This window comes from Molothrus ater, chromosome 1, assembly GCF_012460135.2.
Source record: "Molothrus ater isolate BHLD 08-10-18 breed brown headed cowbird chromosome 1, BPBGC_Mater_1.1, whole genome shotgun sequence".
In the NCBI taxonomy this organism is placed as follows: Eukaryota; Metazoa; Chordata; class Aves; order Passeriformes; family Icteridae; genus Molothrus; species Molothrus ater.
In genome coordinates this window covers 107,432,508-107,459,981 of record NC_050478.2, presented here as the reverse complement: position 1 = coordinate 107,459,981, position 27,474 = coordinate 107,432,508, and the positions used below count along the sequence as shown (strand labels likewise).

Below are 27,474 nucleotides of genomic sequence, written 5' to 3'. Positions count from 1 at the left end.
TCTTTTTTTACACAATTTTCTTATGATAAATATTCTCCTTTTCGTTTACCTAAGACTTGAGTTTTGGTATATCACAACCAACATCAAACTTTACAATTTCTGTGACTCTTTTATATAAAGTATACACAAGGTAAAATATCACATGCATAAATGTAGACAATGGTTTATTATTTTAAAAGACATAAGCTGATATTTTAGCCATTTAAGAAGAACAGGCTATGATTTCATAATTCTAATATAAAATGTTTGCTCTTTTGAAAAGTCCAGACCATAGGTACATACAATCTAGCCATCAATTATACTTGTTTTAGAGATCATAAAACTTATTTCTTAAAATATGCCAGCAAAGAGTTTTTATAGACAGTTTCGTGTTACGTGTCAGTCAACTAAAATTTTGTCCTTTGTTCTAGCCTTACAATTCTTTACATTGCTTAGAAAAATTAGGTCTAAACCAATAAATATCAATAAACATGGAAGGTTTAATCTGCTTCTCCTCACCTGATTTGACCACTCTCTTTTCCACTTGGCTCTCCTTGTCGTAATTTCTGATGAATTCAAATGTTTTTGTTTCTTTTCTCCAGAGAGCAAAGTTATTTCAATTCTTCATTCATGGGTTATAATTTATTTTCCTTGACTCTATCTAATCAACTTTCCAAGTTGATGCTGACCAAGTACTGGGAGCAATTCTGAGAAAGACAAAGAAAAATAAAATCCATGTTTAGTATTTTCAATAGATATCTAAATATTGAATCCTACAAGAGATAATTATTCCAAACTGAATTATTCTTGCTAGCTAAATCAACAGGGTAAAATGATGCATCATGGATGGAGAAGCAAAGGCTCACTTGGAATGACTGAGGAAGAATAGAGTATTTATAAGTAGCAAGAGCAAAAGGGGGTAATGAATTTATTTGAGCAATAGTACCTTATTCCTTCACAAATATATACACACTAATAGCTAGACTGTGAATGTATTTAGAAAATTACACAAAACTGCATTTTGCCATTACTCGAAGACTAGTAGTATTTAATAATGAAGGTTACAGTCTAGGAAAAAAACTTTCTTATTCCGATAGAATCAACATAAAAGAGGCATAAGTATTTTTATGGCCCACATTCCCCTCAGCAAGGTTTCTAATTAGTCTTTTAACTTAGAATTTTTCTTACTGATACCAAGAGCAAACTCAACTTGATTTTCAGACTGACTTAATAGTAAGATATACTGCTATTTTACTTGGAAAAGAATATATTGCAATTATGGAATAACACTTTTAAAAAGTATATTTTTGTATGAGAGGCATGCTTTAAAATTTCATGCTGGATAAATGGAAAAGAAAAAGGTAAAAAGCATTGCTACATCCATAAAAGAAATACCAGAAATCAACATAGTTACTTTTTTTTATGTTTCCTCCTGTTTTTCACAGCAGACCTTCTTTGCCTTGGGAGCCTCTTCTTACAGACTGTACTCACACAAAGGATCTTTCTTCTCCTCCTTTTTGCTCCTTCTTGAAAAGAAACACACATGCATAGATGCAAGGGGTCTGCATGGATGAACATGAGCAAGGAGCTCCTGACAAAACCCAAACATAAAATGCAGCCTACCAGTGGTAGAAGCAAGGACAGGCAGTCTGGAGGAATAATACAGAAATACTGCCTGAGCAGAAAGAGCTATTTTAATAGTCTCTGCTTTAGTTAAGTCTTTAGACATTATCTCCCACAACAGTCTCGTAGGCAAGCTGATGGAGTAGGGACTGAAGAAGTGTACAGCAAGGTGTAATGAACATTGGCTGAACTGTCAGTCTCAGCTGGGATCAGCAGCACGGAGTCCAGCTGGGGCCAGCCAGCAGTGATACATCTCAGGAGTCACTGCTGGGGGCAATGCTGCTCAACTTCTTCATTACTGACCTGGCTGACAGCAGGGAACTGGACCCTCGGCAAGTTCACAGATATTCCAAGAGTGAGAGTTGTTGATAGACCATTGCTCCTGGATGAGCTCAGCAGATTGAAAAAATAGCCAGACATAAACCATATGAAGTTCAACAAAGGGGAGAGCAAAGAGTCCTGTACCTGGGGAGAACCAACCCCATGCACCAGTTCATGCTGAGGGATGTCATTAGAGAGCACGACACAGTACAAAGTACCACGACTCCATCAGAAGGGTGCAAGAGAGATTTATCACAGCAACATGTTGCTTTTATACTTTTTCAAGATATTTACATTCACTTAACATACACATTCACTGCCCATTGGTTAAAGGAAAGAAACAAAGTTCTCAGTGGGTGACCAAGGAGCCACGTTATTCTGTGAGCCAGCTAGAGTCTGTATCTCTTAACTTTCTCTCCTTCATCACATCTCCATGGTGACAGCCTTGGAGTCTTCCTCAGGAGAGATATGGGGCTTTCCTTTATCTTCAGGAGGCCTTTGCTGGCTCACAAGAACAGCACAGAATGTCTCTCCTACAGAGGGATGACTGCAAAAAGCACCTGAGAGTCCTGGTGGACAAGGTGGTTGCAAGCCAGCAACATGCTCTCACCACAAAGGGCAAGAGAATCTTGGACAGCACTGGAAAGAGCACTGCCAGCAGAATTAGGGGGTTCTTCCTTACCTTATGGGATCAGAGTCTCTGAAAGGAAATCACACTCGGCATAATTTACACTTTCTATTTTCCGTCAGGAAGTTGATTGGAATTGTGACAAGGTGGAAGTACTGCCCTCTAGTTGTTCAGTAATCTCCTCTGTCTTCATGGTCATGACTCTTCAGATGACAGATGCTGGAGATGATGCAGATGATGCAGAAGTGAGAGTCCCCAGAAGACCGGTATGACTCTCCACTGCAAATGTGTTGTGTTGTACCAGATATGAAAGTTCAGTGATCTTCAAGATCATTGCTACCTTTTCTTCAGTATGGCTTGGCAGTGCCTTCTCATGTTTGTCTTTCCTGCTTTGCTTTCAACATTCAAAAACTGAAGTTAGTGAACTGTAGCACTTTGCTGCTGTGCCATAAAATAAAATATTAACCTCTAAGAATACTTGAGGAATTTGCAGCTCTAAGGAGGTTTAGATTAGATGCTCTGCTATTTTTTATTTATAGAATATGTTCCTAGTAGCAGGAGATTCCCTTTTGAAGAATAAAATTAGGACATGGAAAGATTTTCTCACTGCAGATACTGCACTTACTCCCATTAGTGCAAACTGCCGAACCTGCTGTGAGCTTCTTTATTCTAAATATTTATATTTGTAGACTAAAATGACAGGTAGTAAAATAAAAGTTTAGCATCCCAATGATTTTTTCTGGGTTTGTTTTGCCCCTCTGGAATGTGGCAGAGCTGCCAATATCCTTGAAGTGTGCAGTGTTGTTTGAGTACTTCATTTTATACTGGAACATACAGACTTGCATTTCACATGCTACTTTTTATTACTATTCCATACAATAGCCAACGCAGAATGGAAATTACAAAATTCTGTGAAAAAAAAACCCCAACAATCAGGCAAGAAGCTGCCAGAATAAATTGAAGACAAATTTATTCTGTTAGCATCGTCCCTTTTAGGAAACAAAAAGCACCATTTACCCTGAAAACCACTCTGATATTGTTGTATATTTTGATAACAAGTGGCTGGGTTTTAAATAAACAGAATTTGAACATCGACCATTTACACAGGCAGACCTTGAGGTGCAAGCTTCATTTTGCCACAAGATGAGTTAACACAGAGACTGGGCATATAGAAAATCCCAAAAAAAGTTATGAGATCACCAAGTTCAGTTGGTAAAGAAATACTCAACCAAAAATGGCATTTTTTCCATCTTCTTTTTCATCTACAGGAAGACCCTTCTTCCCTGGGATCTACTCTGTTACCTGATAGTATTGTTGATGTTACAAAACACCAGCATAAACACCCTATCTCTCTCTTTTTTTTTTTTTTTTTTAATTTCAAGATGAAAAAGGAGTCTACCCTGGAAAAGAGGCTCAGATTCACCACTATCCTATCTAATAGCAGTAGATCCTGAGTAATCATCCTTATTATAAAGTGGGTGGGTTGCTGTCAGTTGGAGTGAGGTCACAAAATTAGGTGCTCTCACCAAAAATATGTATGTTAAAAGCTTTGTCTAAGAAATACCTGGCTCATAGGAAGAATCTAACTTTCATACCAAGACCTGTAGTAAAGAAGGTTTTTAAGCAAGTGGTACTACCATAAAATTCTTTGCTGTCCCTTTCTGTTGCAGTGTGATGTCATAACTGGGATGACTGGCTATGACATCACACTGCAACATCTTTCTTGTATATATACCTCATAAATACTACATATGTAGTATTTTTTTAATTTTAATTTTTTAATTTTTTTTAATTTTTTTTTTAATTTTAAATGTACATTTGAAAATGTTAATGAATCAGCATTCTGTATTTTCCTTCTTGTGGATGGAAATGTCCGTGACTCTGTGGAAATTGAGATAATACAAGTGGCAGAAAACAACTTGTTACTGAGAAATATGAGTTGGAAACTTAGGAAAAAGTCTTTCAGAAAAGGACTGATCCTCCTCTGTCTGAATTCTTTTCTCTCCAAAAAATATGACATACTCAAATGCAGATCAACAAAAAAGAAAGGCTACACTGACAAAAGTTGGAATAGAGGTGGAATTAAGATCTCATTGAAACATATTTGCATTTGAAACTCTTGATGATGACTGAGATTTACACATCTAAATTACAATTAAATAATGTTAAGGTTGTGAGTAACTCACAAGAGCAAAGAAATGTGCAATTAAAGGGAAAATATACCATATGTCCTTTGATATCCAGGCATATTGCAGTGCATTAAGGAAGTCATAAAAGAGACACCCTGTTGTGGTTATGTGTTCTGAGACATGTGGCACATTTCCATTGTAGCTATCTATTTCCCTGCTTGTATGCATCTGTGCCATTATTTAAATGTTGATTTTGAATGTGAATTTCCCTTCGCATGGTAAAAAAAACCAAGCTTCAGACTGGCTTTTTTCAATGTTTGTTTAGATTTGTTGCTGTTTATGAATGTGGAAGTCCAAAATGTTAAACACATGAATGAAAAAAACATCACAAATGGCAAAAAAATAATTAATTCAATCCTCAGACAAAATGAGGCAAAGGAGATAGTTTTAATGGCTATGAATGAATGATCTTATATCTTCCCTCTAGAAACTGACAGAGTTGCATTTCAAACACCGCTCTCCTGTATTTTGCATGGAAATAGGAACGTACTAAAAGAATTCACATATTTAGTTTGGACCATTTGTGGAAATAAAATGGAAAATTACTCTTTCATTTTAAGGTTCCTCACCTATGGCCTCCCACAAGCTTTTATTTTTTTGTCTTCCTCGACTCAAAATCCACCCTGAAAGTGTGGCAGAACAAAATGGAACATTCAGATCCTAAGAGCAGTGTTTATGTGGCTGGCATCTAACCCATATTGTCTCAAACACTGCAATCACCAAGACACCCCAGTGCAAAATACTTTATACACCAGGGTTGGGTAACCAGAGCATGGCATCTGGACGTCACACTTGTGGAAAAATAAAAGCATTTTGTGGCATTCCCAGCATTCAGTGTATTTCATGGGAACATGTTTGCTATGCCTGCAGCCTTGGGACACTTTCAGACACCTCACCAGTTCTCCAGGGACAAGTATATGCTTAAAAAAGAGTCTTCATAATTCTATTACTAACTAGGTGGGAGATGGTTGGTTCTGATTACACTGATTTAGCCATGGCATTCTTCACTCATAGGGCTCTTTGCTGCTGTTTGTAGTAACTGAAAAAGTACCAATTTGAACACACAGGTACTAGAACAGTTACTCTCTGAGCTCACTCCAAGACCATGTAATAATAACCATAGATCACCATGAAGCATATCAACTTTAGAAAAATATGGTTTCTTCAAATTTTCTTTTTTTATTTTTGGTTTCCTACAAGTATTATAGTAGTGACAATGATGATGATGGTGAAGTGTGTAGCAGACAGAAAAAATGGACCAAAATAATCCAAAAACTGGACCACAGTGATGAGTGAAATGGTTAGAAACACAAAGTAATGGACACACTGGCATTGCTCCATCTTACCGCAACCTACAGAGCGAGCACTGAGAAGAGTGCTTTCCTGGAGAAAAGGAATCCAGATTAGCATCACATCAACTCTGGATCCTGTATAATCTGAAGAGACAGGGAAGAAGAAGTGTCATTCTGGTAACACAGAGCATCAGGCCCAGGTGGCGAGCCCTTGGGGAGTGGGATGGTGTAGGAACGCAACAACAGTTTCGAGCCCGGGAAGTGGCTGCCAAGGGGAAAAAGCAAGGGGCAGGCGCAGCACATCCTCAGACAGCAGAGGCAGCACGAGTAATCGTCATGGGGCTGGGGACAGGAGCCAGCCGAGACCCAGTGTGAGGAGAGAGCATGCCAGTTGGGAAGCAGCTGCACAGCCATGGGATGGCCGTGGGTGCCACTGACAAACGCGTGCTGTGACCAAAAGGGCCGGCTAGGGGTGGAGGGAAGAGCCAGGGCCTTCCACCAGCACTGCTGAGAAACTGAGCAAACAAGGATCAAGATTCACGTCTTGTGGCTGTGGTATCCCGTCAGTGTCCTGCCAGCCACGGAAGCACACACACCTCGGCCAGCTGCAAGAGCAGCCAAATGCAAGAAATTCTCTACCTACAGCCTGTAGTGTCGCACGGGAATGCACACAGGCTGAGCAATGGATGTGCCCAGGAAAAAGGTTTAAAATGCTTTGGCTGGGGACTTTCAATGTCCCTGTACCGATTGCCTGTTGCAACTCTTATTTCTTCCAAAAACTATCTTAGACTGTCTTAAACTTCAGCGACACCGAGATTCCCTCCAGTGGCTGCACTGAAACAAATCAAGGCTGGTTTCAGGGCTTCCAGCGTTTGTAATTTTGTTTAATGCTGCAGCCGATCTTCTTGCTCTGTTTCACTCTAAGGGCAGTGAACCTGCAGCTGCCCAACTCACCGGGGAAAGCCGTCCCAAGCCCCTGAGCAGCCTGTTCCACTGCTCTGCTACCCTCCATGTAAAAAAGTCCTCCCTCATGTCGAAGTGGAAACTTCTTGTGTTCTAGTTTATGGCCACTGCACCTTGTCCTGCCGCTGGGCACCACTCTCTTGGGCCCCTCCTCTGAGATGTGTAGATGTAGAATCGTCTATTCTTTAGACTAAAAGGGTCAGTTTCCGCAGTCTCTCCTCATGAGAGACGATCCAGACCACGTACCCGCCACCTCCAAGTTTCTCCCTTCAGCACGTCCCGTCCCGCCCCGCCCCGCGCTGCCGCCAGAGCGGGCTCCCCGGGTGCAACCAACTGCGGCGCCGGGCAGAGGGGGGAGTGGAGACTGCCGCCCAGCACAGCCCGAGCGTGTCCCCTGCAACGTGCGCGCCGCAGCACCGTCACCCCCCTCCCAGTCGACCGTACCACTTCCCTGTTATGAGACTCGTCGGGCAGGAGCGTACCAAGGCGGCGGAGGGAAAGGGATAGACAAGAAAGGCGCGTGACAAGGCTGTGTGGGGGGAATCACTTTCGAAGCGGCTCAGGGTCGCCTCTCGATCCAGGTGTTCTGGCCGGGCCGTACAGAGCGGCCACGGTCTCATCGAGGCGCCCCCTCGCCAGGGGGAAAAGCAGGGAGGAGCCGCCGGTCCTCCTTAACCCCTTCCCCCGGCGGGATGGGGATGGGCCGTCCCACCGGGCGCGCGCCCCCGCCCCCCAGCGCGCCGCGTTCTTCCCGGATCGCCGCCGCTGCTGGGTCCGCGGGGCGCGCGCGCGAACAGGGCGGGAGCGGACGCGGAGGCTCCCGGCACCCGCCAGACATGTCGGTGGCGTTCGCGGCCCCGAGGCAGCGGGGCAAGGGCGAGATCACGCCGGCTGCCATCCAGAAGGTGAGGAGGGCGCGAAGAGGAGGGCCCGGCCCGGGCGGCCCCGGGGGCTGCAGCTGCCGCTTCCTGCCGCGCGGGGAACGGGGGCGGCGGCGGCAGCGGCTCAGGCCCGGAGCGCCAAGGCCCCGGCGGGGAAGGGAGGCGGCTGGGCCGCACTCGCTGTGCCCGGCGCTCGGCCCCGGCGGGGCGCTGCCCCTCTCCCTGCGCTTGGACACTTGTTGGAGGGTCCCGGGGCCGGCGGGAGGCGCCGGGCGGAGGCGGGCGATGTCCCCGGGAGCCTCCAGCCCTCATTTTTTTTTCCTCCACTCGGGCTGCCCCGATCGCCCCCGCGGGCCTGAATTAAGCCGGGAGGACTCGGCCTGAAAGTGGAGGAGTGGAGTAAGTCCTTCCTGCGGGGGGGGTGCTCTGACAGCGGGACCGCAGCCCGGGTGTTCCAGACCCTCTGCCTGACTCCGGGCGCTGCGGGGTAGGAGGCGGCTCCAGTTCCCAAACTTGGTCGACCTGGTAGTTAAGGCTGCCTCCCAGTAAGCCTTAGGTGTGATTGAAGAAGGCTATCGCGTTCGGAGCCAATGACAGCGCCTCCGGACGACTCCACCTAAGCTTGTGTGGGAGGGAGCAAGTTAACTCGCTAAAGCGATCAAAGAAAAGCACATACAGGATTAATAATAATGCACAGCAGCAACAGAGGAGCATGTTCAAGTTCATTGGTAACTGTGTGGTATTTAGAAACTTGAGACTCGTACCATCATTGGTGTGGGTGGCCGTGGATCAAACAGATTTCAGATTGTTACCAGCTCCTCATGTGGAGGAGTCCTTTAGGTAAATAGAGCCTCTGATTTAGTAAAGAATTAGAACCTCTACAATGCAGGTGTTGCCCCAATACGGACCTCAAAGAAGAACCTAGAGTTGTAATGGGAACCTCCAGGGTACTGTAGGAGAAGTCTGTGCTTGGGAACTGTAGATGAAAAATACATATCCACTGGGTGGGAAGCTGCACAGGGGTAGTCAGTAGAGACTTCAGGATGCTGAGGTGCCCATGGAGAATACAGAAGATAAAGTTCTCCTGGGTCTGTAGTCAAACCATTAGTTCGATGGTGGTGTGCTGGCAAAACCCCAGTGTTAAAGTTGAAGAATTTTTGTAATGTACCTGAGTTGTCAGAAGTCCTGAAGGTATTTTCATCCAGCTGGAAACTAAATTCTCTTTCAATGGTAGGTGTTTATAACTAATCCAATTTTCTATCAGCAAACACTCAGTTAAACTTGTAAAAAACAGTTGTCTGCAGCCCCTCCTAGGATACAGTTATATTCTTTCTTGTTCCCTTTCCTCTTAGCCCTAGCATTCCTGCCCCCTCTGGTCCTCTCCTCCCCAAGAGGTCTAGCTTACATGGCTATAGTGAAGAGTACAACCATCTAATGGGCAGTTTGAAGGTCTGCTTGTCTGCTAAGCCTGAAGAATCTGCTGCTTCCCTCAGGACTGTGGGAGGTAGTCTGAGGAGAGCCTTGATTCACAGCTTCCTTTGCAAGTGCTCTATTAGACTTTGGTATCAAAGGTATTACCTCCTTTTCCCCTTTTTCTGATGAAAATGGCCACTGTGTTTCTTGTAAAACTTGAAGTAAGTACATGTGCTATGTGTCAGTGTAGCAGTGGGTTTGTGATCCTTTTCAGAGAGTGCAGTTGTTGCTTTGCCTGTTTTCCGAGGTTCACATAGTAGCTGAAAATACTGCAGTTATGTCTGTGTTTAGTGCTTAATGCATGTGTTTCCAGATCCAGCAGTTTCAGGCAAAATACTTGCACTGGGATTTTTCTAGTCCATTCTGGTGAATTACTGTTTAAAGATTGAGAAAACGTGGCTGACTGGCTTGTTCTTACTGGATAGAAGTCCTGAATGAACTGCATAAGGTTTCTGACTCCATACTCTTTTTCATAGTAGAGATGGATTAGGTACAGAAAAAAGTGTCACTACTTCTTTTTTTTTTTTTTTTTTTTTCCCTCCCTGTAGAATTTGTTAGGGAAATAAAGGTTGTGGAATGATGTTGGCCCTTCCTTGTGGAAGGATGACTCTAGTCACGGCTAGTTTCAACCACATTTGGAAGAAGGAGAAAATCTGTGGGATGTCTTAAGATTCTGCTTGTTTTGTGAAATTCAGCAGCTGGGTAAAGGGATGTAAACCAGCTTTCCAGCGAGAGAAAGCAAAGGAGTAAATTGATGCAAAATTTTGCATTTGGCAGTAAATGTTCCATTTCTGTAAGTTCACTTGGATAACTTGGCTGGTGGCGCAGATTAGCCATGGTTCTGCTGAATCTTGCCTGATCAGAGTGCGGAGCATGAGCTAGAAAGATGAGTGTGGGCCACATGCACTCCAGGATACCAGGTTGTGTGTTTTTTTTCCCTGTTCACAGAGCTTGGAACACTCTGACTTCATGAACTTTTTGTAGAAAGTTGTGAAATTGGCCATTTCCCGTGATTTTTAGAACTACCCTTTTTTGGTGAGAAAATTAATCAGCAGGTGTTCATTTTCATGGACACTGCTAAAGTATGATAGATTTATTGTGTGCATTTGTTCTGATTCTGGCCACCACAGGATTAATTCTTGCACTAGCCAGGAAGGCTCATGGCATGGATCTGGAAGTTATTCTGTAGCACCTCGCTCCATTTTCCAGGCTTGGGGAAGGGGTCACGTATTGTGGTGTTGTCAGGTACTGTTGGGGGCTCTGTGTGATGAGCACTTGCATGTGAATCATTTGCCTTCTTGTACCCTCTATTAGTAGTAGTTTTGCTGTTATTGTTTGCTTCTTATCTCAGTGGTATTTCCAGTAAATTTTTGCCATCTCAGTTGGTGATCCTTTTGTACCTCCAGTTCTCCCCTCCACCCTACCAGAGGGGAGAAGGATGCGTGGTTTGGAGTGTTCAATGGGAATACTAAATTGGGCAATACCATTCCTAAACCATAATGTGCCATTATACCAAATATTTATAAAATGCAGCTTAGTTAGAGATGCTTCATGTGAATATTGCCTAGCTTTCCAGTGCATTTACTTTGAACAAATCTGGTCAGCCCAGTTTTCACCAATAACAATTTCAGTGTCTTTTAAAATTAAATTTATAAGCAGTTGCAGGCTTTAGAAGGAGAAGAGAGCTTGGGGCATAGACTTTTAAGTGAATTTCTTGTTAACAATCAAACGAAGGAATGCAGAAAACTTAAAACTTTCTAAGAACTTGGTGCAGAATCAGCATAGGTCTTTGAACAGGATGCTTCACAAATGTGGCTTCTGATGGTAGTACTGTGAAATCCTTAAGCCAAAACCTGTAAAACTGATCAGAGGGGGGAAATGGGAGCAAACCAGTGTTCTGCAAATAAGTGGTGAAGTAGAACTTTATGGATAACAACATTTTTTGTTGTTTTTTAAAACTAAGAAGAGGAGCATTACTCAAGACTTAAACTTATCTTCAGTTTCTTTCCAAAAAAGAACATGGAATTTACTTCAAACTTTTTCTTTATTATTTCAGATGTTGGATGAAAACAACCATCTGATCCAGTGTATAATGGACTATCAGAACAAGGGAAAGACTTCTGAATGCTCTCAGTAAGATCTTAATCTATACCTACTGTGGACTGGGTGAATTTCCATCTAGACCATCATTCTTGATTTGTTTAGCTTACCTTACAGGACAGCTGTGCTGTGAAGAAAAGCATTGCTATAGATACTACACTTGAAATTCTTGTGGGGGGTGGGTGGGTTTTATTTGCTCTATGAGTATAACTTCTGTCACTGAAATGTTGCAACTTGCCTACTGCAAGTTGATGTCATGATGATGATGCTCATAAAAATAAGGACTGTCTAACATAGATCTTTTTCTTCTGTATTGTAATTACATTGTTGGAAAGAGGTAGTTTTGTTTGAAAAATTCTCAAAGTCATGTAGGAGAATGGACCTTTCTGCTTCCTGATGGCATGTTTGAAAACTACCTGCTTTTCACATGCCCAAGAACAAACAGGCTTGTTGGAGAAGTTTGGCTTGCTAAAATATCTGTCCTAGATTTGCTCTCTAGTGGGGTCTTTGGAGAGTAATCTGAGAGAACTATAGAAGGAGTGAATTGTTAAGGAAATTTATTTTCCTATTACTCTTTTCTGGCATGAGGTGATGATGGCACCCATGTAATCCTACAAATATGGACAGATAGGATGTCCTACTCCCTTGCCAAGAGAACTGGTAATACGGGAATAGGAGTGGGATCATAAACAATGGGTGCTTTTGGTTTAAGGGACTACTTTTGTTTGCAAGCCTGTAGTTATGTACTTGTCATCTGCTTCAGCTTTCAAGGTTGTTTTTGTGACTGTGGGCTAAATACTGAGAATCAGGACTGTGGTTCTCTAGCGGAAAAATTATTCCATAGCAAACTTCCAAATCTCATGGTCCTGATGAAATGTACTCATGTAAACCTATGATATCTTGAAGATGGGGACATAATAAACAGCTCTCTTTCTCTAGCGTTTGTGATGGAAATTACACCAGACACAAACACACTCCCTGTATGTATTCTGGTGATTTAGTTTAAGGCAGGAAGTGAAGTAAGTGAGAACAGTGTCACCCAGCTTTAGATTTTTTTCATAGCAAGACAGTAGTACAGTTAGACACAGATATGATGGAGACATTGGGAAAGATCAGATAATAGAGAAGTGTGAGGGAAAAGGCTTAAGATCCCTAGTAATGGTACTCTTGTAAGTCTCTTGAGTCTTGTTTTGCATAAGTAGCTTTCTTTTTTCTTTTCTAAATTCTCATGTTAACTGTATTTATGAATTAAGATTTGTTTTGCTTTGTTTATTTTGATAGATACCAGCAGATGCTGCATACAAACTTGGTTTACCTAGCCACTATAGCTGACTCCAACCAGAACATGCAGTCTCTGCTACCAGCAGTAAGTACTAAATAGTGTAAAAGTAGGGAATATATTTCATTTGGATTCCTGAAGGTAAAAAAAAAAACCCACCCAAACCAAAAACCAACCAAACAAATGTTTGAGATAATGACCAAACACTTGGCCTCTGATTTACTGTGCCGTAAATACATGATGCTCTTTATGCTGTATTTGGAGTAATCTCACTGCTTAGGTTTGCTTAAAATATGACTTGTTTAAATGTAGACTCTTACTGTGAATTAGATATCTGGTCTACTTCAAAGACAGAGTTTTTTTTTTCCTCTTTTGTTTTTCCCCCTCAGCTGAGACCTGTAGTGGTATGGTTCCTAGTCAACTCCTACAGCAGTACTCTTTTTCCCCTTAGATTAGGGAGAGGTGAGGGAATGGAATTTTTTGTCTTTTTATTTTTCACTGGAATATAATCCATTCTCTTGCCCCAGTGGAATGAGGCTGGGTAAATTTTTTTCTGCTTTTCTACCTTCTAGATGAGTCTCAAATTCTTTGCCTTTCTCCTTTATTGGAAAACATCCTTGTTTTAAGGTGGATTATGATAATACAAAAGAAGTAAAGGCGCAGAGGCCTTTGAAACGCTGCATCACTTTACATGTCTTGGATATTACTTGCTATCTTTTTTAGTCTGAATTTTTTCTGAATCTGTATTCCTGAACTCTGTATTTTACATGATGCCTTAATTTTTTCCCCTTTTTCATTGTTTATACAGCAGTAAGAAAAGAAACAGCAGCATAAAGATAGCTTGCTGTCTGTTTGCTTTTTGTGCTAATCAGAAAGCTTGGGGAGTTCATTTGTGAGTAACACAAGGAAGTTCTTTGTTTTTTAGTAATAAGACTTTTCTTGAATTAATATAGTTTTGATTCATTTCTGCAAAATGAAGCTAAAAAGAATGTCTATAAAACAGCCATTCCTAGATACTAGTTTTCACCAACTGAAATTGAATTACTTTTTCTTTGGTCTCTGGAGAAGTGTTCTCCAATCATTGCTAGTGGCGAAGCATCCTTTCAAGTTGGTACCTAGAGGACTATAGAAACACTGCTTTATTATGTCCAACCTGTTGTGCCTGTAGAGGTTTCTCTTTTATAAATCCATGCTTGTAGCTGAAGGGGAGGGAAAGAACCCTTTAAGAGGGTTGTGTATGTTCCTCAACTAATATGTTTTTGGAGGCTTAATTCGTATCCTGCCTCTGATGACAACTGGAAATGAATTTGACCTTATCCTAGTCCCTGGTGGACAGCCCTGTTGTTAAAGTTGAATGTGATGACATTCTCTTCCTAAAAGAAAATGAAGATAGGGCTGGGAAAGGCTTTTGCAGATCTGGACAGAAGTGTGTTTCTGATCTTCAATGACAGGAATATTCCATGATACTGAGAAAAATGGCATAGTGTGTGTGTTTGAGTGGGTAGAGAAAGTCTCTTTTGGACAGGTGAGGAAGGGAATAAAGGTTCTTGTGTTTCTGTGGGTTTTCTTTCAAAAATACTAAATGAAATTTCGATCATCAGTCTTACCTAAATGTAGATGCTCTGACCTACGATCTTTGAAGATTGTCCCAAAATGTAGCATAATCAGACAAGATTATTTTTGCTGGGATTTATGGGAAAATATTCTTTAAATTCTTTCTGTCTTGCTAGTATATATCTAGTAAATTTTAGCGAACAGAATTTGGGCACATGTGAGATACCATGTTTTCTTCCTTTTTTCAATGCAAGATGAACTACTTCAGGGTCTTTTCCTCCACTGGCTTTCCATGTAGGAGCTGATGAGGCTCATGCTGACTTGGAGGTAGTATGATTCTCTTCACCATGCCTTATGTATCAGCAGTTGATCAGTCTTCGAGGTGTGGATGGCAACAGTAAATACAGAGCAGGATACAGTGTGTGTGTAGACATCTACTATTTTTAATACTAAAATATATCAATTTTATGCTACTGCTATTGCGGTTTCTTTCCACAGAAGTTAGGAGACCTTGAGTTTGGATACCTTCTGAAGTTGGGTTGTGTCTCATCTATTCATTTCTGGAAGATTGTTCCCCCCGGCAGACTAAATTTTCTTTTTTGTTTAAGTTTCATCCTGTTATTGTTCTAATCAGGTAAATAAGCTCTCAAGAAATTTCACAACTTTTAAAGCATTTCATAAAAAGTAATAGTTACATGTTAAAGGAAGGTTGGAAAGAGAATGCTTCTCTTCAGATATCATTCACACTGAAAAAAAGACATAAGTTACCACCTTCATTGAAATTTTTAATATGAGCAAAAATTACTCATGCTTTATATTGTTAGGAGAAATGCTTGTAGTCAGCTCTTGTGCCTTTTCCCTTGCCTTTCAGAGTTCAGTGTTCCAATGAAATGACTGATGTAGTTTCTGAAACTCTGGTATTGCCTTAGAGAACAAAACGTGTAGTGATCCAGTAGTGCTGTGCAGAGAAATGTTTATATAACTGGGACCTGGAAGTGTGGAAAGGTGAAGCAGGTGAAGCAAACACTGCAGAGTCTGGGTGAAGGGAGCCAGGAAAACTTTGATAATCTGGTGTCATAACAAAGCTCTTGTGGTCTTGTATGCCTACTAGAGTACTAAATTATTACTTTTGGGTAAGACACCTTCTTTCACATTAAAAGACAAAGTGTGAGGTTCTTGAGTGAACCAGTCTTTTCTCAGCTGTGTGAACAGCAGTGTTATTAAGGGCAGGGCTGTTATGTGGTGTCTTCCCAGCTGGATTAGAGCAGTGACTAAGTTCACGTGTTAAGTTGATGCAACATTTTGCTGTCTCTTTCCAAGTTGTGGCAGGTATTTTTGCATCACAGTCAAGAGTCTCTTTACCATCACCTTATGAGATAAGCTAGCTTCCCAAACAGGGCTTTTGCACCATGAGGAACATAACACTTGCTTTCTTGTGATTTTTCACTGGTGCTGCTTTTGAGGGAGGCCTACAGCAAGATATTGATGTCCTTGAACTGTAGAGAGCAAAGATGCAATTGAAGTGGTGGTGAGATATTGTGTGTTTGTTTCTAAACACATGACATTTCAAACTGCAGAACAAGCATCCTCTTTGACTTATATTTTTTTGTTTTCTGAAGTGTTTTTAGTGCCCTTAAAAACTCATTGAAGACTACTGAATAAAAAACCCCAGCTTTTCTATTTGGACATCTTCCCTCTCTTATATGTCTTCATTTTGCCAGATATTTTTAAGGAAACAACCCATGCCCATCACTTTATTTGGTATGTAGTGGGAAACTCTCCATTTTATAATGGACACATATTGAGATCTACAGGAATTATTTGGGAACACTGGTGTGTGGGTTTTTATTGGTTTTTTGGGTTTTGTTTTGTGGGGGGTGTTTTGTTTTTTTTTTGTAGTATAGGCAGTGATTTTTTTCAGTTTTTCTTACATTCTGTCAGCATTCAGAATATGAGATTTCAGTGTATATTTCAGGGTGTTGAAAATAAGTGCTCCTGATTATTACTCACTTGTGTAACATAGAGCTTTGTTTTATGTTGGAAGTGCCAGTTTCTTCCAGTACTAAGTTACAGTCTGTATGTGTAATGACTTCCAAGAAAACTTACTGTGTCCAAGTCCCAGAAGAATCTGGATATTGCATTAAATAGTTTTTCTAAATTGGATAATATTGTAAAGGTTATTAATAAACTTTCTAATTACAAACCCGAAATACCTTTTTTTTCTTGAGCTATTTCTTTCAAAAATTAAGCTTTTTGTAGCACTCGCGAAATCCCTTACTTTGTGCTGTTCCCAAACTTGTCACACAGATTAGGGAGGAGTCCTTGTCACTTTAGTTATAAAATACTTCTCTAGAAGATAATGATAGCTTTTTATAAACACCTAATCTCAACAAGCACTGAAATCCTGGCTCTTCCCAAAGCAACTGCTTCAAGAGATAGGAAAAAACCCAAACCACAGCAAAGCAAACTCATACAAACAAATCTCCCAAATCAAAAACCAAAGACAACCACTGCCCATACACTAAATAATAAAATACTTCCAAAAATTAACTTGAAGACAAGCTTTCATGAAGTGTTAGTAATGATGTTTAATGGTTCTAAGTTGTGGAGCTCTGCAGGCTAAGTAGGAATCTTTAATATAAGTATGGTTTCACTCAAACAATGAAAACTCTCATATAATTTTACACACTTTATTTTTCAAAGGGGTGATGTTCTATCTATGGTTTTAATGTACTTGCAATGTGTTGTAGAAAAAAATGTGAGTCTTAAGAAATGAGCTGTGCACTCTGTTTTTTTAGTAGCCATTATTTTGAACACAAAAGTTGTCTAAAATATATGGTAATTGAATTACCTTGATTTGGCTCTTCTTGAAAAAAGCAAGGTGGCATCCTGAGAATAAAAATATGGCTCAGTTTTTTTCACACTTTAAAATAAAACTGTGAAGTAAAACTTACTACTGATGATGAGAGGAATCCTAAATTAATGAGATTCTTATCCAGTTATGCACCAAATGCCTGGTAAAGTTTGATAGCTATGGTGGTGGTGTGGTTTAACCCCAGCTGGCAACTAAGTACCATGCAGCTGCTTGGTTATCCCACACACCTTCCTTCCCCTTGCAGTGGGCTGGGCAGGAGAATCAGGAAAAAAAGATGAAACCTCTGTGTTGAGATAAGAACAGTTTAATAATTGAAATAAAATACTACAATAATATTATAATTGTAATTAAAAATGAGACAGTAAAAACCACAGACCAGTGCTCAGTCTGAGTCTGATGCTCTGTGGTGTGGATTATCCCTTTGGCCAGTTTGAGTCTGCTGTCCTGGCCATGCTCCCTCTTGGCTTCTTGCACACCTTGCCTGGCAGAGCCTGGGAAACCAAAAAATCTTTGATTAAGAGTAAGCACTGCTTAGCAACTAAAACATCAGTGTTATCAATATTATTCTACTGAATCCAAAACCCAGCACTGCACCAGCTACTGGGAAGAAAATCAACTCTATCCCAGCAGAAATCAGGGACAGGTAGCATAGCAGAAAATCTTCGTAGTATGTGGAGTATGCTGCATAATTTTGCATTAACCTTTCAGAACACAAGTCCATGCCCAGTTGAAGTTCAACTATTTGTAAACTGAATTAATAGAGAACAGAGCCAAAGCAAGGTTGAATGTTTCCTGTCAAGAGGCAAGGGAGCTATTAGTGATTCCTGGAGCTTGAATTTTGAAGAATAATTGCTCTGATTGAATGTTAAATAGTTTTGAAAAAAAACATAATTTCTTAAGATGTTACAAAAGAGAAGAAGGCGGATGTGTTGGCACAACTGAAAGGGTACTGTTGGAAATGAAGAGTCACTGGTGGGAGCTTCTTAACCCAGCAGCTACACTAAGAAAAAAATAAATACTGGAATTTCTGTTGTTAGGAGTGAATTCAGAGCCCAATAGCTGCCATTTTAAACAGGATTGCTCTGAGTTCTGTAAGCTACTTTGCATGTATTGTTAATCAGGTGTGTCCACACGGGGAGCTAGTGCACTGTACACAAAAAACTATTTCTATTGCCTCTGAACTTCTGTGGCTGATTTAGAAATCAGTAAAAATCACTGGCAGTTTGAATGAGGAGTATGCTCTAAAGTGTAATTCTTTCATACTCACAAATGTCATTTGCCTCTCTGTAGTGCACTATCTGCACAATAAATACATTTTCAGTTGTAGGCTGTTTCCTGAGAGCTGTACCAGGTAGTCTGGTAACATAGGTGCAGAGTCTGTATGGTTTTGCTCTTTCCCAAATGCCTTGCTGTGATTTGGGGTTCTGCTGGATTCTTTCTGCTTTAGGTGAGTTTCCACGTCTGTTCTAGCTAAAAGCTTTACGTATTTTTTTCTCTTAGACTACTAAATGCAAGCAAAACCTGTAAGTATCAGACCAAACATTAAACGATCTTAAAAGCAAAAGAGACCAGGGCTGTGGAACACAAAGCTAAGGACAGATAGGAACTGCATTTTATGGGGGAGTTATAGAGCACCTCAGAAGCTGTCTAGTTTCTATAATTCAGTGATCCCTGAGTTAACATCCACAGTTAAGTGATGCATGGTCACTCTTAATAAACCCTTATGAATTAATACAGTTTTTAAAATTTCTGATTTAAGTAATTTTTAGTTCTACTAAAACCTCCGAAAGAATTTTTGGAGGATTATTTTTATAAGTGTCAGAGTAGCTATTGCTAAGAGGACATCAGATATTTCAGGGTTAAATTTTGTTTGTTAAAATGTTGTTAATGAATATTGGGACAGTGAAATATTTTTATGCAGTGACATATGCAATTTGAAACAATTAAAGATTTCAATTTCCTCTTTAAACAGAATGTTTAAGTCAGAATTTCTCTGACTTTTGAAGATCCTGATGTAGATCAAGATGTATTAACTGGTTGTCATTGTAAATTTAAAATTCCTTACTCTGAGTCACACCTGATAATCCAACAGTGAGAGCACAAATTACATTTATAATTAACTTCACTATTTAGACATGATTGTAAATGTTTTTCCTGTCGAAATCCTCCCTACCCTCAAATATTTCACTAGCTGAGAATTGATACGGGGTCTTTATTTTTTCATTGAAGACACTCAGTACCAGAATACCCTGTACCTTGTAGAGGAAGAATTGTAGCCCAATTAAACCTCTGCTCTTTCAAATCTCAAAAGCATATTCCTTTACAATCTTATTTCCCAGTCTGACACCTCAGTAAGTACTCCACAGGTGCCATCACCACCTATCAGCAGAGTACTGCTCTCTGAGACTGGGACAGGTCCTGCGATATTAGCAATGTGATATGAGCAGGGCAGAGTACCCCCTGGGAAAGGGTGTGTTGCTTTGCAGAAAATGGTATCTGAGAATTGAAAACAAAGATGATTGATTAAATCCTGAGTTAAGGCTTCTCTTGGAAAGAAAAGAAGGCTATTTATGTTTGCATTTCCTGGAGCTTTTAATTGTTATTCTGAGAGAATTTCAAGAAAATTGTATTTCTGATAGTGTACTTTAAGTATCTATTGCTAGTTGTATTGATTAGCAATATTGTGTTTTAATGTGCTTTACAGTATTTCCTGAGGGGTTTTTGTTTGTTTGTTTGTTTGTGGTTTTTTGTTTGTTTGTTTGGGTTTTTTTTTTGCTGACTGAGTTGATATTCCACCTCAGTTTTCATAACAATACACGTTCCCTAAACAAATCTTTGAACCTGCTTTGAACCTGCTGGTGGTGGTAAGAAAAATCTTACCATCTTCTGGTACACATTTTCACCCTAGGTGATTTTATTGTTGCGTCTTATATTTGATCTATTTTATTATTTACAAGAAAATCCTCTAAAAAATGCAGTGTAGCTGTCATCTTTAATGCATGCTTTTAAATAACTTCTGGATTTAGTAGGATTTTGTTTGCTGGACCTTGTCAGTTAAAATCTATTTTTTTTTTCATGTCTCTTTTTTTAATTGCAACTATTGGGTCAGTTTCAGTCTTTTTCCAGTTCAAAATTCTGGAGTTTCACTAAATAGCTTATAATTATTTTTTTTTTCATGCTCTGATAAATTTTAAATGCTCATAGCCGCTGTAAGTGTAATCTGTGTGTTTGGGGAAATAAGCCAAAAGTTAGTGTTTAGCAAGTGAAGCTAACATTTTCTAAATCTTTAATTTACTTTTTACTGAAGTAAAATATTTTAACATTTTCTACTACATAATCAGAATAAAATCAGCAGTGATTTTAATTTTCATTCCTTTTTGTCACACTTCCAGCAAAAGGAGGGAAGTAGCCTTTCCTTTGGTTCTGTTAACCTAGCTGTGTTTCAATGTCATTTAACCCTTCGTATCTAGGCTTAATGGCTAGGGTTCATTTTGGATAGCTTTTCTTTCACACAGGGTGGGTTGTTTCTTTTGAATACTGTGTGATCATTTTTCATTGCAAAATTTATTTAGTGCATGTTCCTGGGGATAGTCACTTTTCTTAACTTCTGTAAGGAACAAAAAAGGTTAAATAATCTAGTTTATGTAGCTGAGTGGGACTTTTTTCTTGTGGGATTTTTAAATTGAAGTTAATTTAAAGAAGTTTATTATCTCCAAAAGTCTGGATCAAGTCCAATAGAAATTGGGAAGTTACCATTTAAAAACAATTTTTTCTTGTTTTCTTCTGTCTGGATCCACTAGAAAAATACTCTGGAGGAATTTCACTGGGGAATAATTATATCTGCAGGAGACATTTCATTTTAATTACTATCAGGTAGTGATTGGTTTATGATCTGACAAAAAGGCTTGTAATGCTCTTTTAAAATATCCTATATAACTGTTTCTATTGCATATATGTATGTGTAATTATCTCTTAATCTTATTTAAACATACTTCTAGTGTACTGTGTTGATGAATACCTCAGATTTATGTGATTTATGGCGTGTCTTGTATATTTAATGTTATTCGTCAATTTACTGACTAATCTCCTGAGGTTTTCTTTCTTGTTAAACTATAAATTGGATGATCTACTTTTTGTATGTATCATACATTAAATTGTCTTTCTGTCATATCCTCTTAAGTTATATTCCTTTATATGCAAAAACAAAAATCTGTTCTTTTTGCCTGTTTCAGGTGTAAACAATCAAAGTTTTTAATCACTAATTGCCTCTCTTTAGAATCCTGCTATTTTACAGTATCTTTTTGAGATTATTTTGCCCAAATTGAATGTGCATTATGGTATCAAAAATACCAGCATTTTTTCTTTAGTATTCTACCTGACTTTGGATATTACTGAAGATAATCAGAAAATGACCACAGGTATTATGTATAGATTTTATGGGGTTTTGAGTTTTTTGTTTGTTTTGTTGGGTTTTTTGTTTCAGTTTGGGATGTTTTTTCCCCACCGAACACTCTGGATTGTGGTAAATTCTTTTTTGTTCGTTTCTTTTTTTCTGGATCAAAGGCAATAGGAGCTTCCTCTTTCTGAAGAATGTGGTTTACAGTTCCATGTAGTTGTCATATATTTATCCACATCACTTTGCACCTTCTGCTTATTCTTTCTTTCACATTTTCAGTAATGTTACAGTAGCTTCATATGTTGACATTTACTAAAATATTTTCAGGAGAGCTCTGTGTGTTCCTTTACTCTTTGAACTTCCCTTTGGGCAGTTTCTGATCAGTGCCATTGGACAATGTATTGCTCCAAAAGGCTTTGTCAAAAAACTTGTGTTAAGAGGCTTCTTTTAATTATGCAGCTAGGTGGTTTAATTTATACTTTAAAAATTTCTAGTAAATTAGAAAGGTTTGACTTTACTATATTGGTCCTACTACTTTTTTATAAGTAGAGGTATAGTGTTTGTCTACCTTCTATTTATCTGATAGGGTAGTTTCTTTTAATGGAGGATTGAATTTTTTTCTTAGCATCATGGACCTTTCTTTTGCATTATTTTCAAGAATCTTGTACAGATTCACACAGGTCTTTGGGCTGTTTCCATATCCAGAAGCTCCTCTTGATGAATTACTTTCTGGTAGTACCTCTTTGAGTGTTTTTAGTCGCTCCCTCAATTGACTTAATTCCCCGTGGTTTGTGAAGTCTCTTGCAGGTTTTTGTATCTAAAGTCCTTAACAATTTTTTGTTCCCTGTCCTTGCATGTCTACACTCTCTCATGCTGTCTTTTTGATAACTGCAGTGTTTTTCTTGAAGGATAGTTGTTTTGAAAACTTCAGTCTAAATAGCGTTGGAATATATATAGTTTTGTTAAAACAATCCTTGGAGCTTTCTTCATCCCTCTTCCCACACATAAGGACATGCCTGTGTTTGTGCAATATGATCTGCAGGATAGCTAAAACCTAGGTATGAGCTGATCTTTAGTACTTCATTGGAGTTTCTAATGTTTGTTTCATACTTGGAATTGAAGAAGTTAATTTTAATTCTAAAAACATTTCAGCTTGGATGATTTTTGACTTTGCTCTCAGTTTGCTGGCATGGGCCTTCTCTGAGGCTGACATGGGACAGGCTCTGAGCACTGACTGTTCGTGTGGAGGTTACCAAGTGTGTTGGTTTTGATAGTATTCCTGAACATACTTTCTAAATAAAAATGTTTTCTTTTTTGTTTGTTTCTTTGTATATCAGTTTTAGATAATTTCTGTTAAGATTCTCTTAAATGCAAAATTAGGATAATAGTGAGTTTTGAAGGTAAAGGGACAGAAGACTCTAACTGAGGGGAAGCAGCCTTGCCTTGGTTGCTCACTAGTGGAGGAAGAACAAGCAGAGTGGAGCAGCATTTCAGTCACATTGTTCAGAGGGTAGAGCTGCCTTTCACTCTTACCTTCTTCACCTCCTGTCGCTTCTGCTATAGGCTGAAGAAGGAACTTCGCTTATAAAATGTTACTCTTTTCATCATGGAGGAATGAAAGGAATTTAGTAAGAGAAGTTGCCTACTTGCTTATATTTTTCTTTATCTCCTTCCTTCTTCCTGCTGAAAAAAAAAAGCTTTCACTAATTTCCTGAAGAATTTTTTAAAGTACTGCAGGGAAAATAATACCTGCTTGAGGTATTTGAAGAAATGTTGAGACAACAAATTACTACCATTCAGTCCCCTCCCCTGGCAAGTGAATATATGTGTGTGTCTGTGTTACCCTGCTGTTACCATCTCCAGCATACATTCACTGGGAAAGCCTTGCTCTTTACTATTGTATTGTGTTTTGTCTTTATGAACCTGGTGAATAGTGTAGGCATAGGCAGGGACTGGGCTAGAGAGGAACTTAGGGTTCACCTGCTTGGTTCTGTCTGTGAAGAGAAATGTTGAAAAACGCACACGTGGTTGTCTCATGGGGGCAGTTTTTCATGAATAGTTATAACCTGTAGACAGAGTCCTCAAAAGCCAGAGAGCCAGGAATTTGCTCTCACTGAGATGATTTTTACTCCCCTGTAAGTGCTTGGCTAAGGTATGTGAGAAGGATCTTAGAGTCTCACAGGTGTTTTTAGTAGGAAAACAAAGCTGGCTACTAGCAGTTTCTCTGTCTCCTTACATTGCTATGAGTAGAACCTACCAGTAAATTCCCTCTTGTATTTATTGTTTTTCTTGCTCTCCCTCTTTGAACTCTCAAGGTTATTCAGTTATTTTCCTCACAATTTCATTAGGAAATTTGCCAAAAACATCCTTTCTAGGCAGCTGTCTCTGGACCTTTGGAGGCCAGCACTAATGTGCTTCCAGTCTGTAGGGGGTGTTTGGCATGGAATTATGAACTAGGCCTTCATTACTTTGGGGGAGAGCAGGGAAGAGATCGCTAGTGTTTTACCACACCCAGGTGCAAATTTTTTGCTGGTCTATGAGCATTCAGAGGCTTTCATCTCATGTTGTACCTGTTTTGTCCCAGTGCAAGGTCTGTTAACAGCAACAAATAGTTGATGTGAGAGAATTACAGTGAACACTTATTTCTCTGTTGAATTAAAGCTTTTGTGTGTGAGTGTAAGGGAGTGACTCCAGCAGTCTTAAACTGTTCAGATGTAATTTTTTAATGAGGCATTGATTTGGTTTTTTTTATATCTTGAAGTGGCGCTCAAAGGTGCTGTGGTGTTGTCTGCATGTAATACTTCATGTAAAATTGATTAAAATGTTAAACGCTTTGCCAGAATTAATGTTGGGAGGAGTTAAACATATCAGATAGAGAAAGAAATGCATTTCAGCGCTTTCTTTCATACACCGTTGAACAATATAGGCAAGTGCTGTACCATATGTACATATAATATATTTGTCAGACTAAGTGCTCCCCGTGTTTGACTAAACTGTCTCCTTTCAGCCACCCACACAGAATATGCCTATGGGTCCGGGCGGGATGAGTCAGAGCGGCCCTCCCCCACCCCCGCGCTCGCACAACATGCCTTCAGATGGTATGGTAGGTGGGGGCCCTCCTGCACCACACATGCAGAACCAGATGAACGGCCAGATGCCTGGTAAGTTTTTCTCCTCTAAGACATTAACACCAGCGTTGCCTGGCAACTGAAACGACATGGGGGCTCAAGGGATACTAGATTGTTGATGACAAAACTGCTTTGAATGCCCCCGAGTACAAGCTCTCTTAGAGTTTGTTAGCTACAGAGCTACGTGACCTGTATTCAGTGTTTATCAGGCTGCCCTTGGGCTTTGATGTAGCTGACACACAGCATTCCTCTGATGAACAGAACTGGCTAAATTTAGTCTGTTTGAAACCATGCAGTACAGCTGGCTTTAGAGGGCTTACTGGGGAAAGGTATTGGCCTGTGGCTGAGCGAACACAAATCCTTCCATAAAAAGATAATGTGAAATCATTGTAGCTAAATAATTAGATAATAATAAAATAGATACTTCTGAAAGCAGCTGTTTCTGATTTCGGTAAATGTTTAAAAAAAAAAGGTTGCTTTTATACAGCTTCCACTAATCTCCTGTGTTCTTTATTATTGAAGATGTGTTGAATCGTAAGGGATTTGTAAAGAAATGCCCTCCAGATTATTGTTCTAGGTGTAAATTTTAAGTCAGTTTCTATGCCCTCCTGTTTTGTAATAAAAAGAAATGTACTTGGGAAGACAGAAACAAAGCAGAGAAGGAGGATGATAAAATTCCACATTGTACCTACCAATACTGGCTTCAGGGTAACTATTCCCTTTAGCAGTCAGATCAGAGTGGAGTAGGCAATGGAAGAGCATGCTTTTTTATATAGAGGCTATTTTCCTGAATTTCCACTTGTAAAATCATACTGCCTATTTCATGCGAAATGGCTTTCAGCTTAAAATTGCATTCCCAGGATTGCTTTTGTTCAGGATCCCTTCCATTTTTTTTTCTTTTTTTTGTTATGGAGGAACTTTTCATACAAAAGCTCCTCAAGGTATTGATACTTTCAAGAAAGGAAACTACTGTCAAAGGATCTTTGAAAATTAATCTCTCACTGGTGTCAAGGATAACCGTCCTGACAGCAAACACAGTAATAACTATGCAAACTTAATACAAAGTAAAAAATACAACAATTGCCGTAGTCTCTAATTTCTGTGCAAATCTTGATAAAATGGACGTGATATAATGGTGGCTTTTCTGAAAGAGTAGCTTGAATAGCCTCCAGAGGCTGTGTGTAAGAAGTGCAATAAAAGATCTAGAGAAGTTGGTTTCATCATACACCAGTAGTCATGGTCTGCATTTGGAAGTGTAAAGAGCAATATATGCTTCTCCCTAAGTAGGGCAGAGATATTCTGATTATGGTGTCCTTTATCCAAGTAAGATCCATCAGTTCCCATGGAGAATAGCATTGCCTCTCAAAAATCAGTCTCTTTGACCCTCAAGTGTAATCATATTATTGTTGTTATAGTGATCTTTTCCAAGGAGAAGGATTACTAAGTCACAACGTGAGCATAATGACTTCACTGCAGAGCCACGGGGGAGAAAAGTCACTCCTTAAACATACATATTTTGTAATTAGATAGAATAAGAAAAGAGCTGTTAGGAAAATATGTGAAAGGTAAATAGCTTTGTTTTGGTATTCACCTAGACAGATACTTAAATACAGTTTCCAACTAAGCTTTAATTTAGCCTTTCCTCCAACAAATTCCCTTTCTTGAATGTCTGTTCTTTCCATCTCAGTTTGAAGTTTTCTCTGAGGATGTGAAGATAAACAGCTTAGGATGAGGGCATCTCTAATATCAGAAAGGCTTGCTAAAATAATTTCATAGGTTGGAAAAAGGGAAACAATCATCTTGGTAAGTGTGTAGCTGAATTACACATATCTTTTTAAGTGTGTGTTAGTTTACCTGCTTGTGAGCCTTCCTGTATTTCACAGAGAAATTTCTCTGTATTTCTCTTTGTATTTCTAATAATTTCTACGTTGTATTCATTTGCTTTCTGGTTTTAGGGCACTTACTCTGAGCCTACATAAACATTTGTACTAAAAACCAGATACAAAATCTTAAATATCTGTGGAGATTATCTGTATAAAATAAATAAAGTCACTAATCTTAAACTAATACAATCCAGGACTGACATCAGTTGACCAGCATGGAAAAAATAAAATGCAGGCTCTTAAAAATGCCAGCTAAGGATTTCAGGTATTACCTGAGTAGGGGCTTCCACAGATCTGTGTATGGGCAGAAGAGAATGGTTGATGAGAGGATTAGAAGAACTGCCTAGTGATCATCAGGGCATGAGTAATTTTAAAGTTCTGCTACTGACCTGTCCCATTGCCTGAAGGGCAAAGGATGATTTTTCTTGTACTTGTGTCCTGGTTAATACAGAACCTGAAGTGCTGTTGGGGCCTTTAATTGCATCCCCTGACAAATGTGTGTCTGTATCCTCTTGCCAGGGAAGACAGTCATGACAAACCTTTTTCAACTGGTGATACACTTGAGTGTTATTTGTACCTGTGACAGATTGTGGGTTTTAGCTGAAAAAATCGCTGTCTGAAGAGTTACTTTGGCTGAGTTTATGTGATGCAAAGTAAGGGTGGTCTGAATTTGGAAGGAGATGATGAAATAGGATGTGTTGGGGGCAAGTTGTCTTCCTGATTTCTTGAGGTTGTTTTCTCCCATATACAAAGTTGAAAGGTAAGACTAGCTATGGGGGTCTCTGTCCTTTGTCATGGCACTGGTAGGTGACCTTCCTGAACAACAGGTCCTGGTTCCAGCCAGAAGAGGGTTAAATTTTGCAGTAGCCAGGGGGAGGCATAGTCAGGACCTGCAGGATATTTTGAGGGT

General features: G+C 39.6%; 1 protein-coding gene across 2 annotated transcripts in view; it reads left to right on the top strand.

Moving 5' to 3' along the window:
* The first annotated feature begins 7,718 nt into the window (after positions 1-7,718).
* SS18 (SS18 subunit of BAF chromatin remodeling complex) overlaps positions 7,719-27,474 on the top strand; it is a 42,702-nt gene continuing 22,946 nt past the window's right edge. For both annotated transcript variants that reach the window (XM_036406680.1, XM_036406679.2), the window contains exons 1-4: positions 7,719-7,900; positions 11,406-11,482; positions 12,731-12,815; positions 24,561-24,714. In XM_036406680.1, coding sequence (XP_036262573.1) covers positions 7,832-7,900; positions 11,406-11,482; positions 12,731-12,815; positions 24,561-24,714 — 385 coding nt within the window. In that variant the 5' untranslated portion in view covers positions 7,719-7,831. The remainder of the gene's footprint in view (positions 7,901-11,405; positions 11,483-12,730; positions 12,816-24,560; positions 24,715-27,474) is intronic.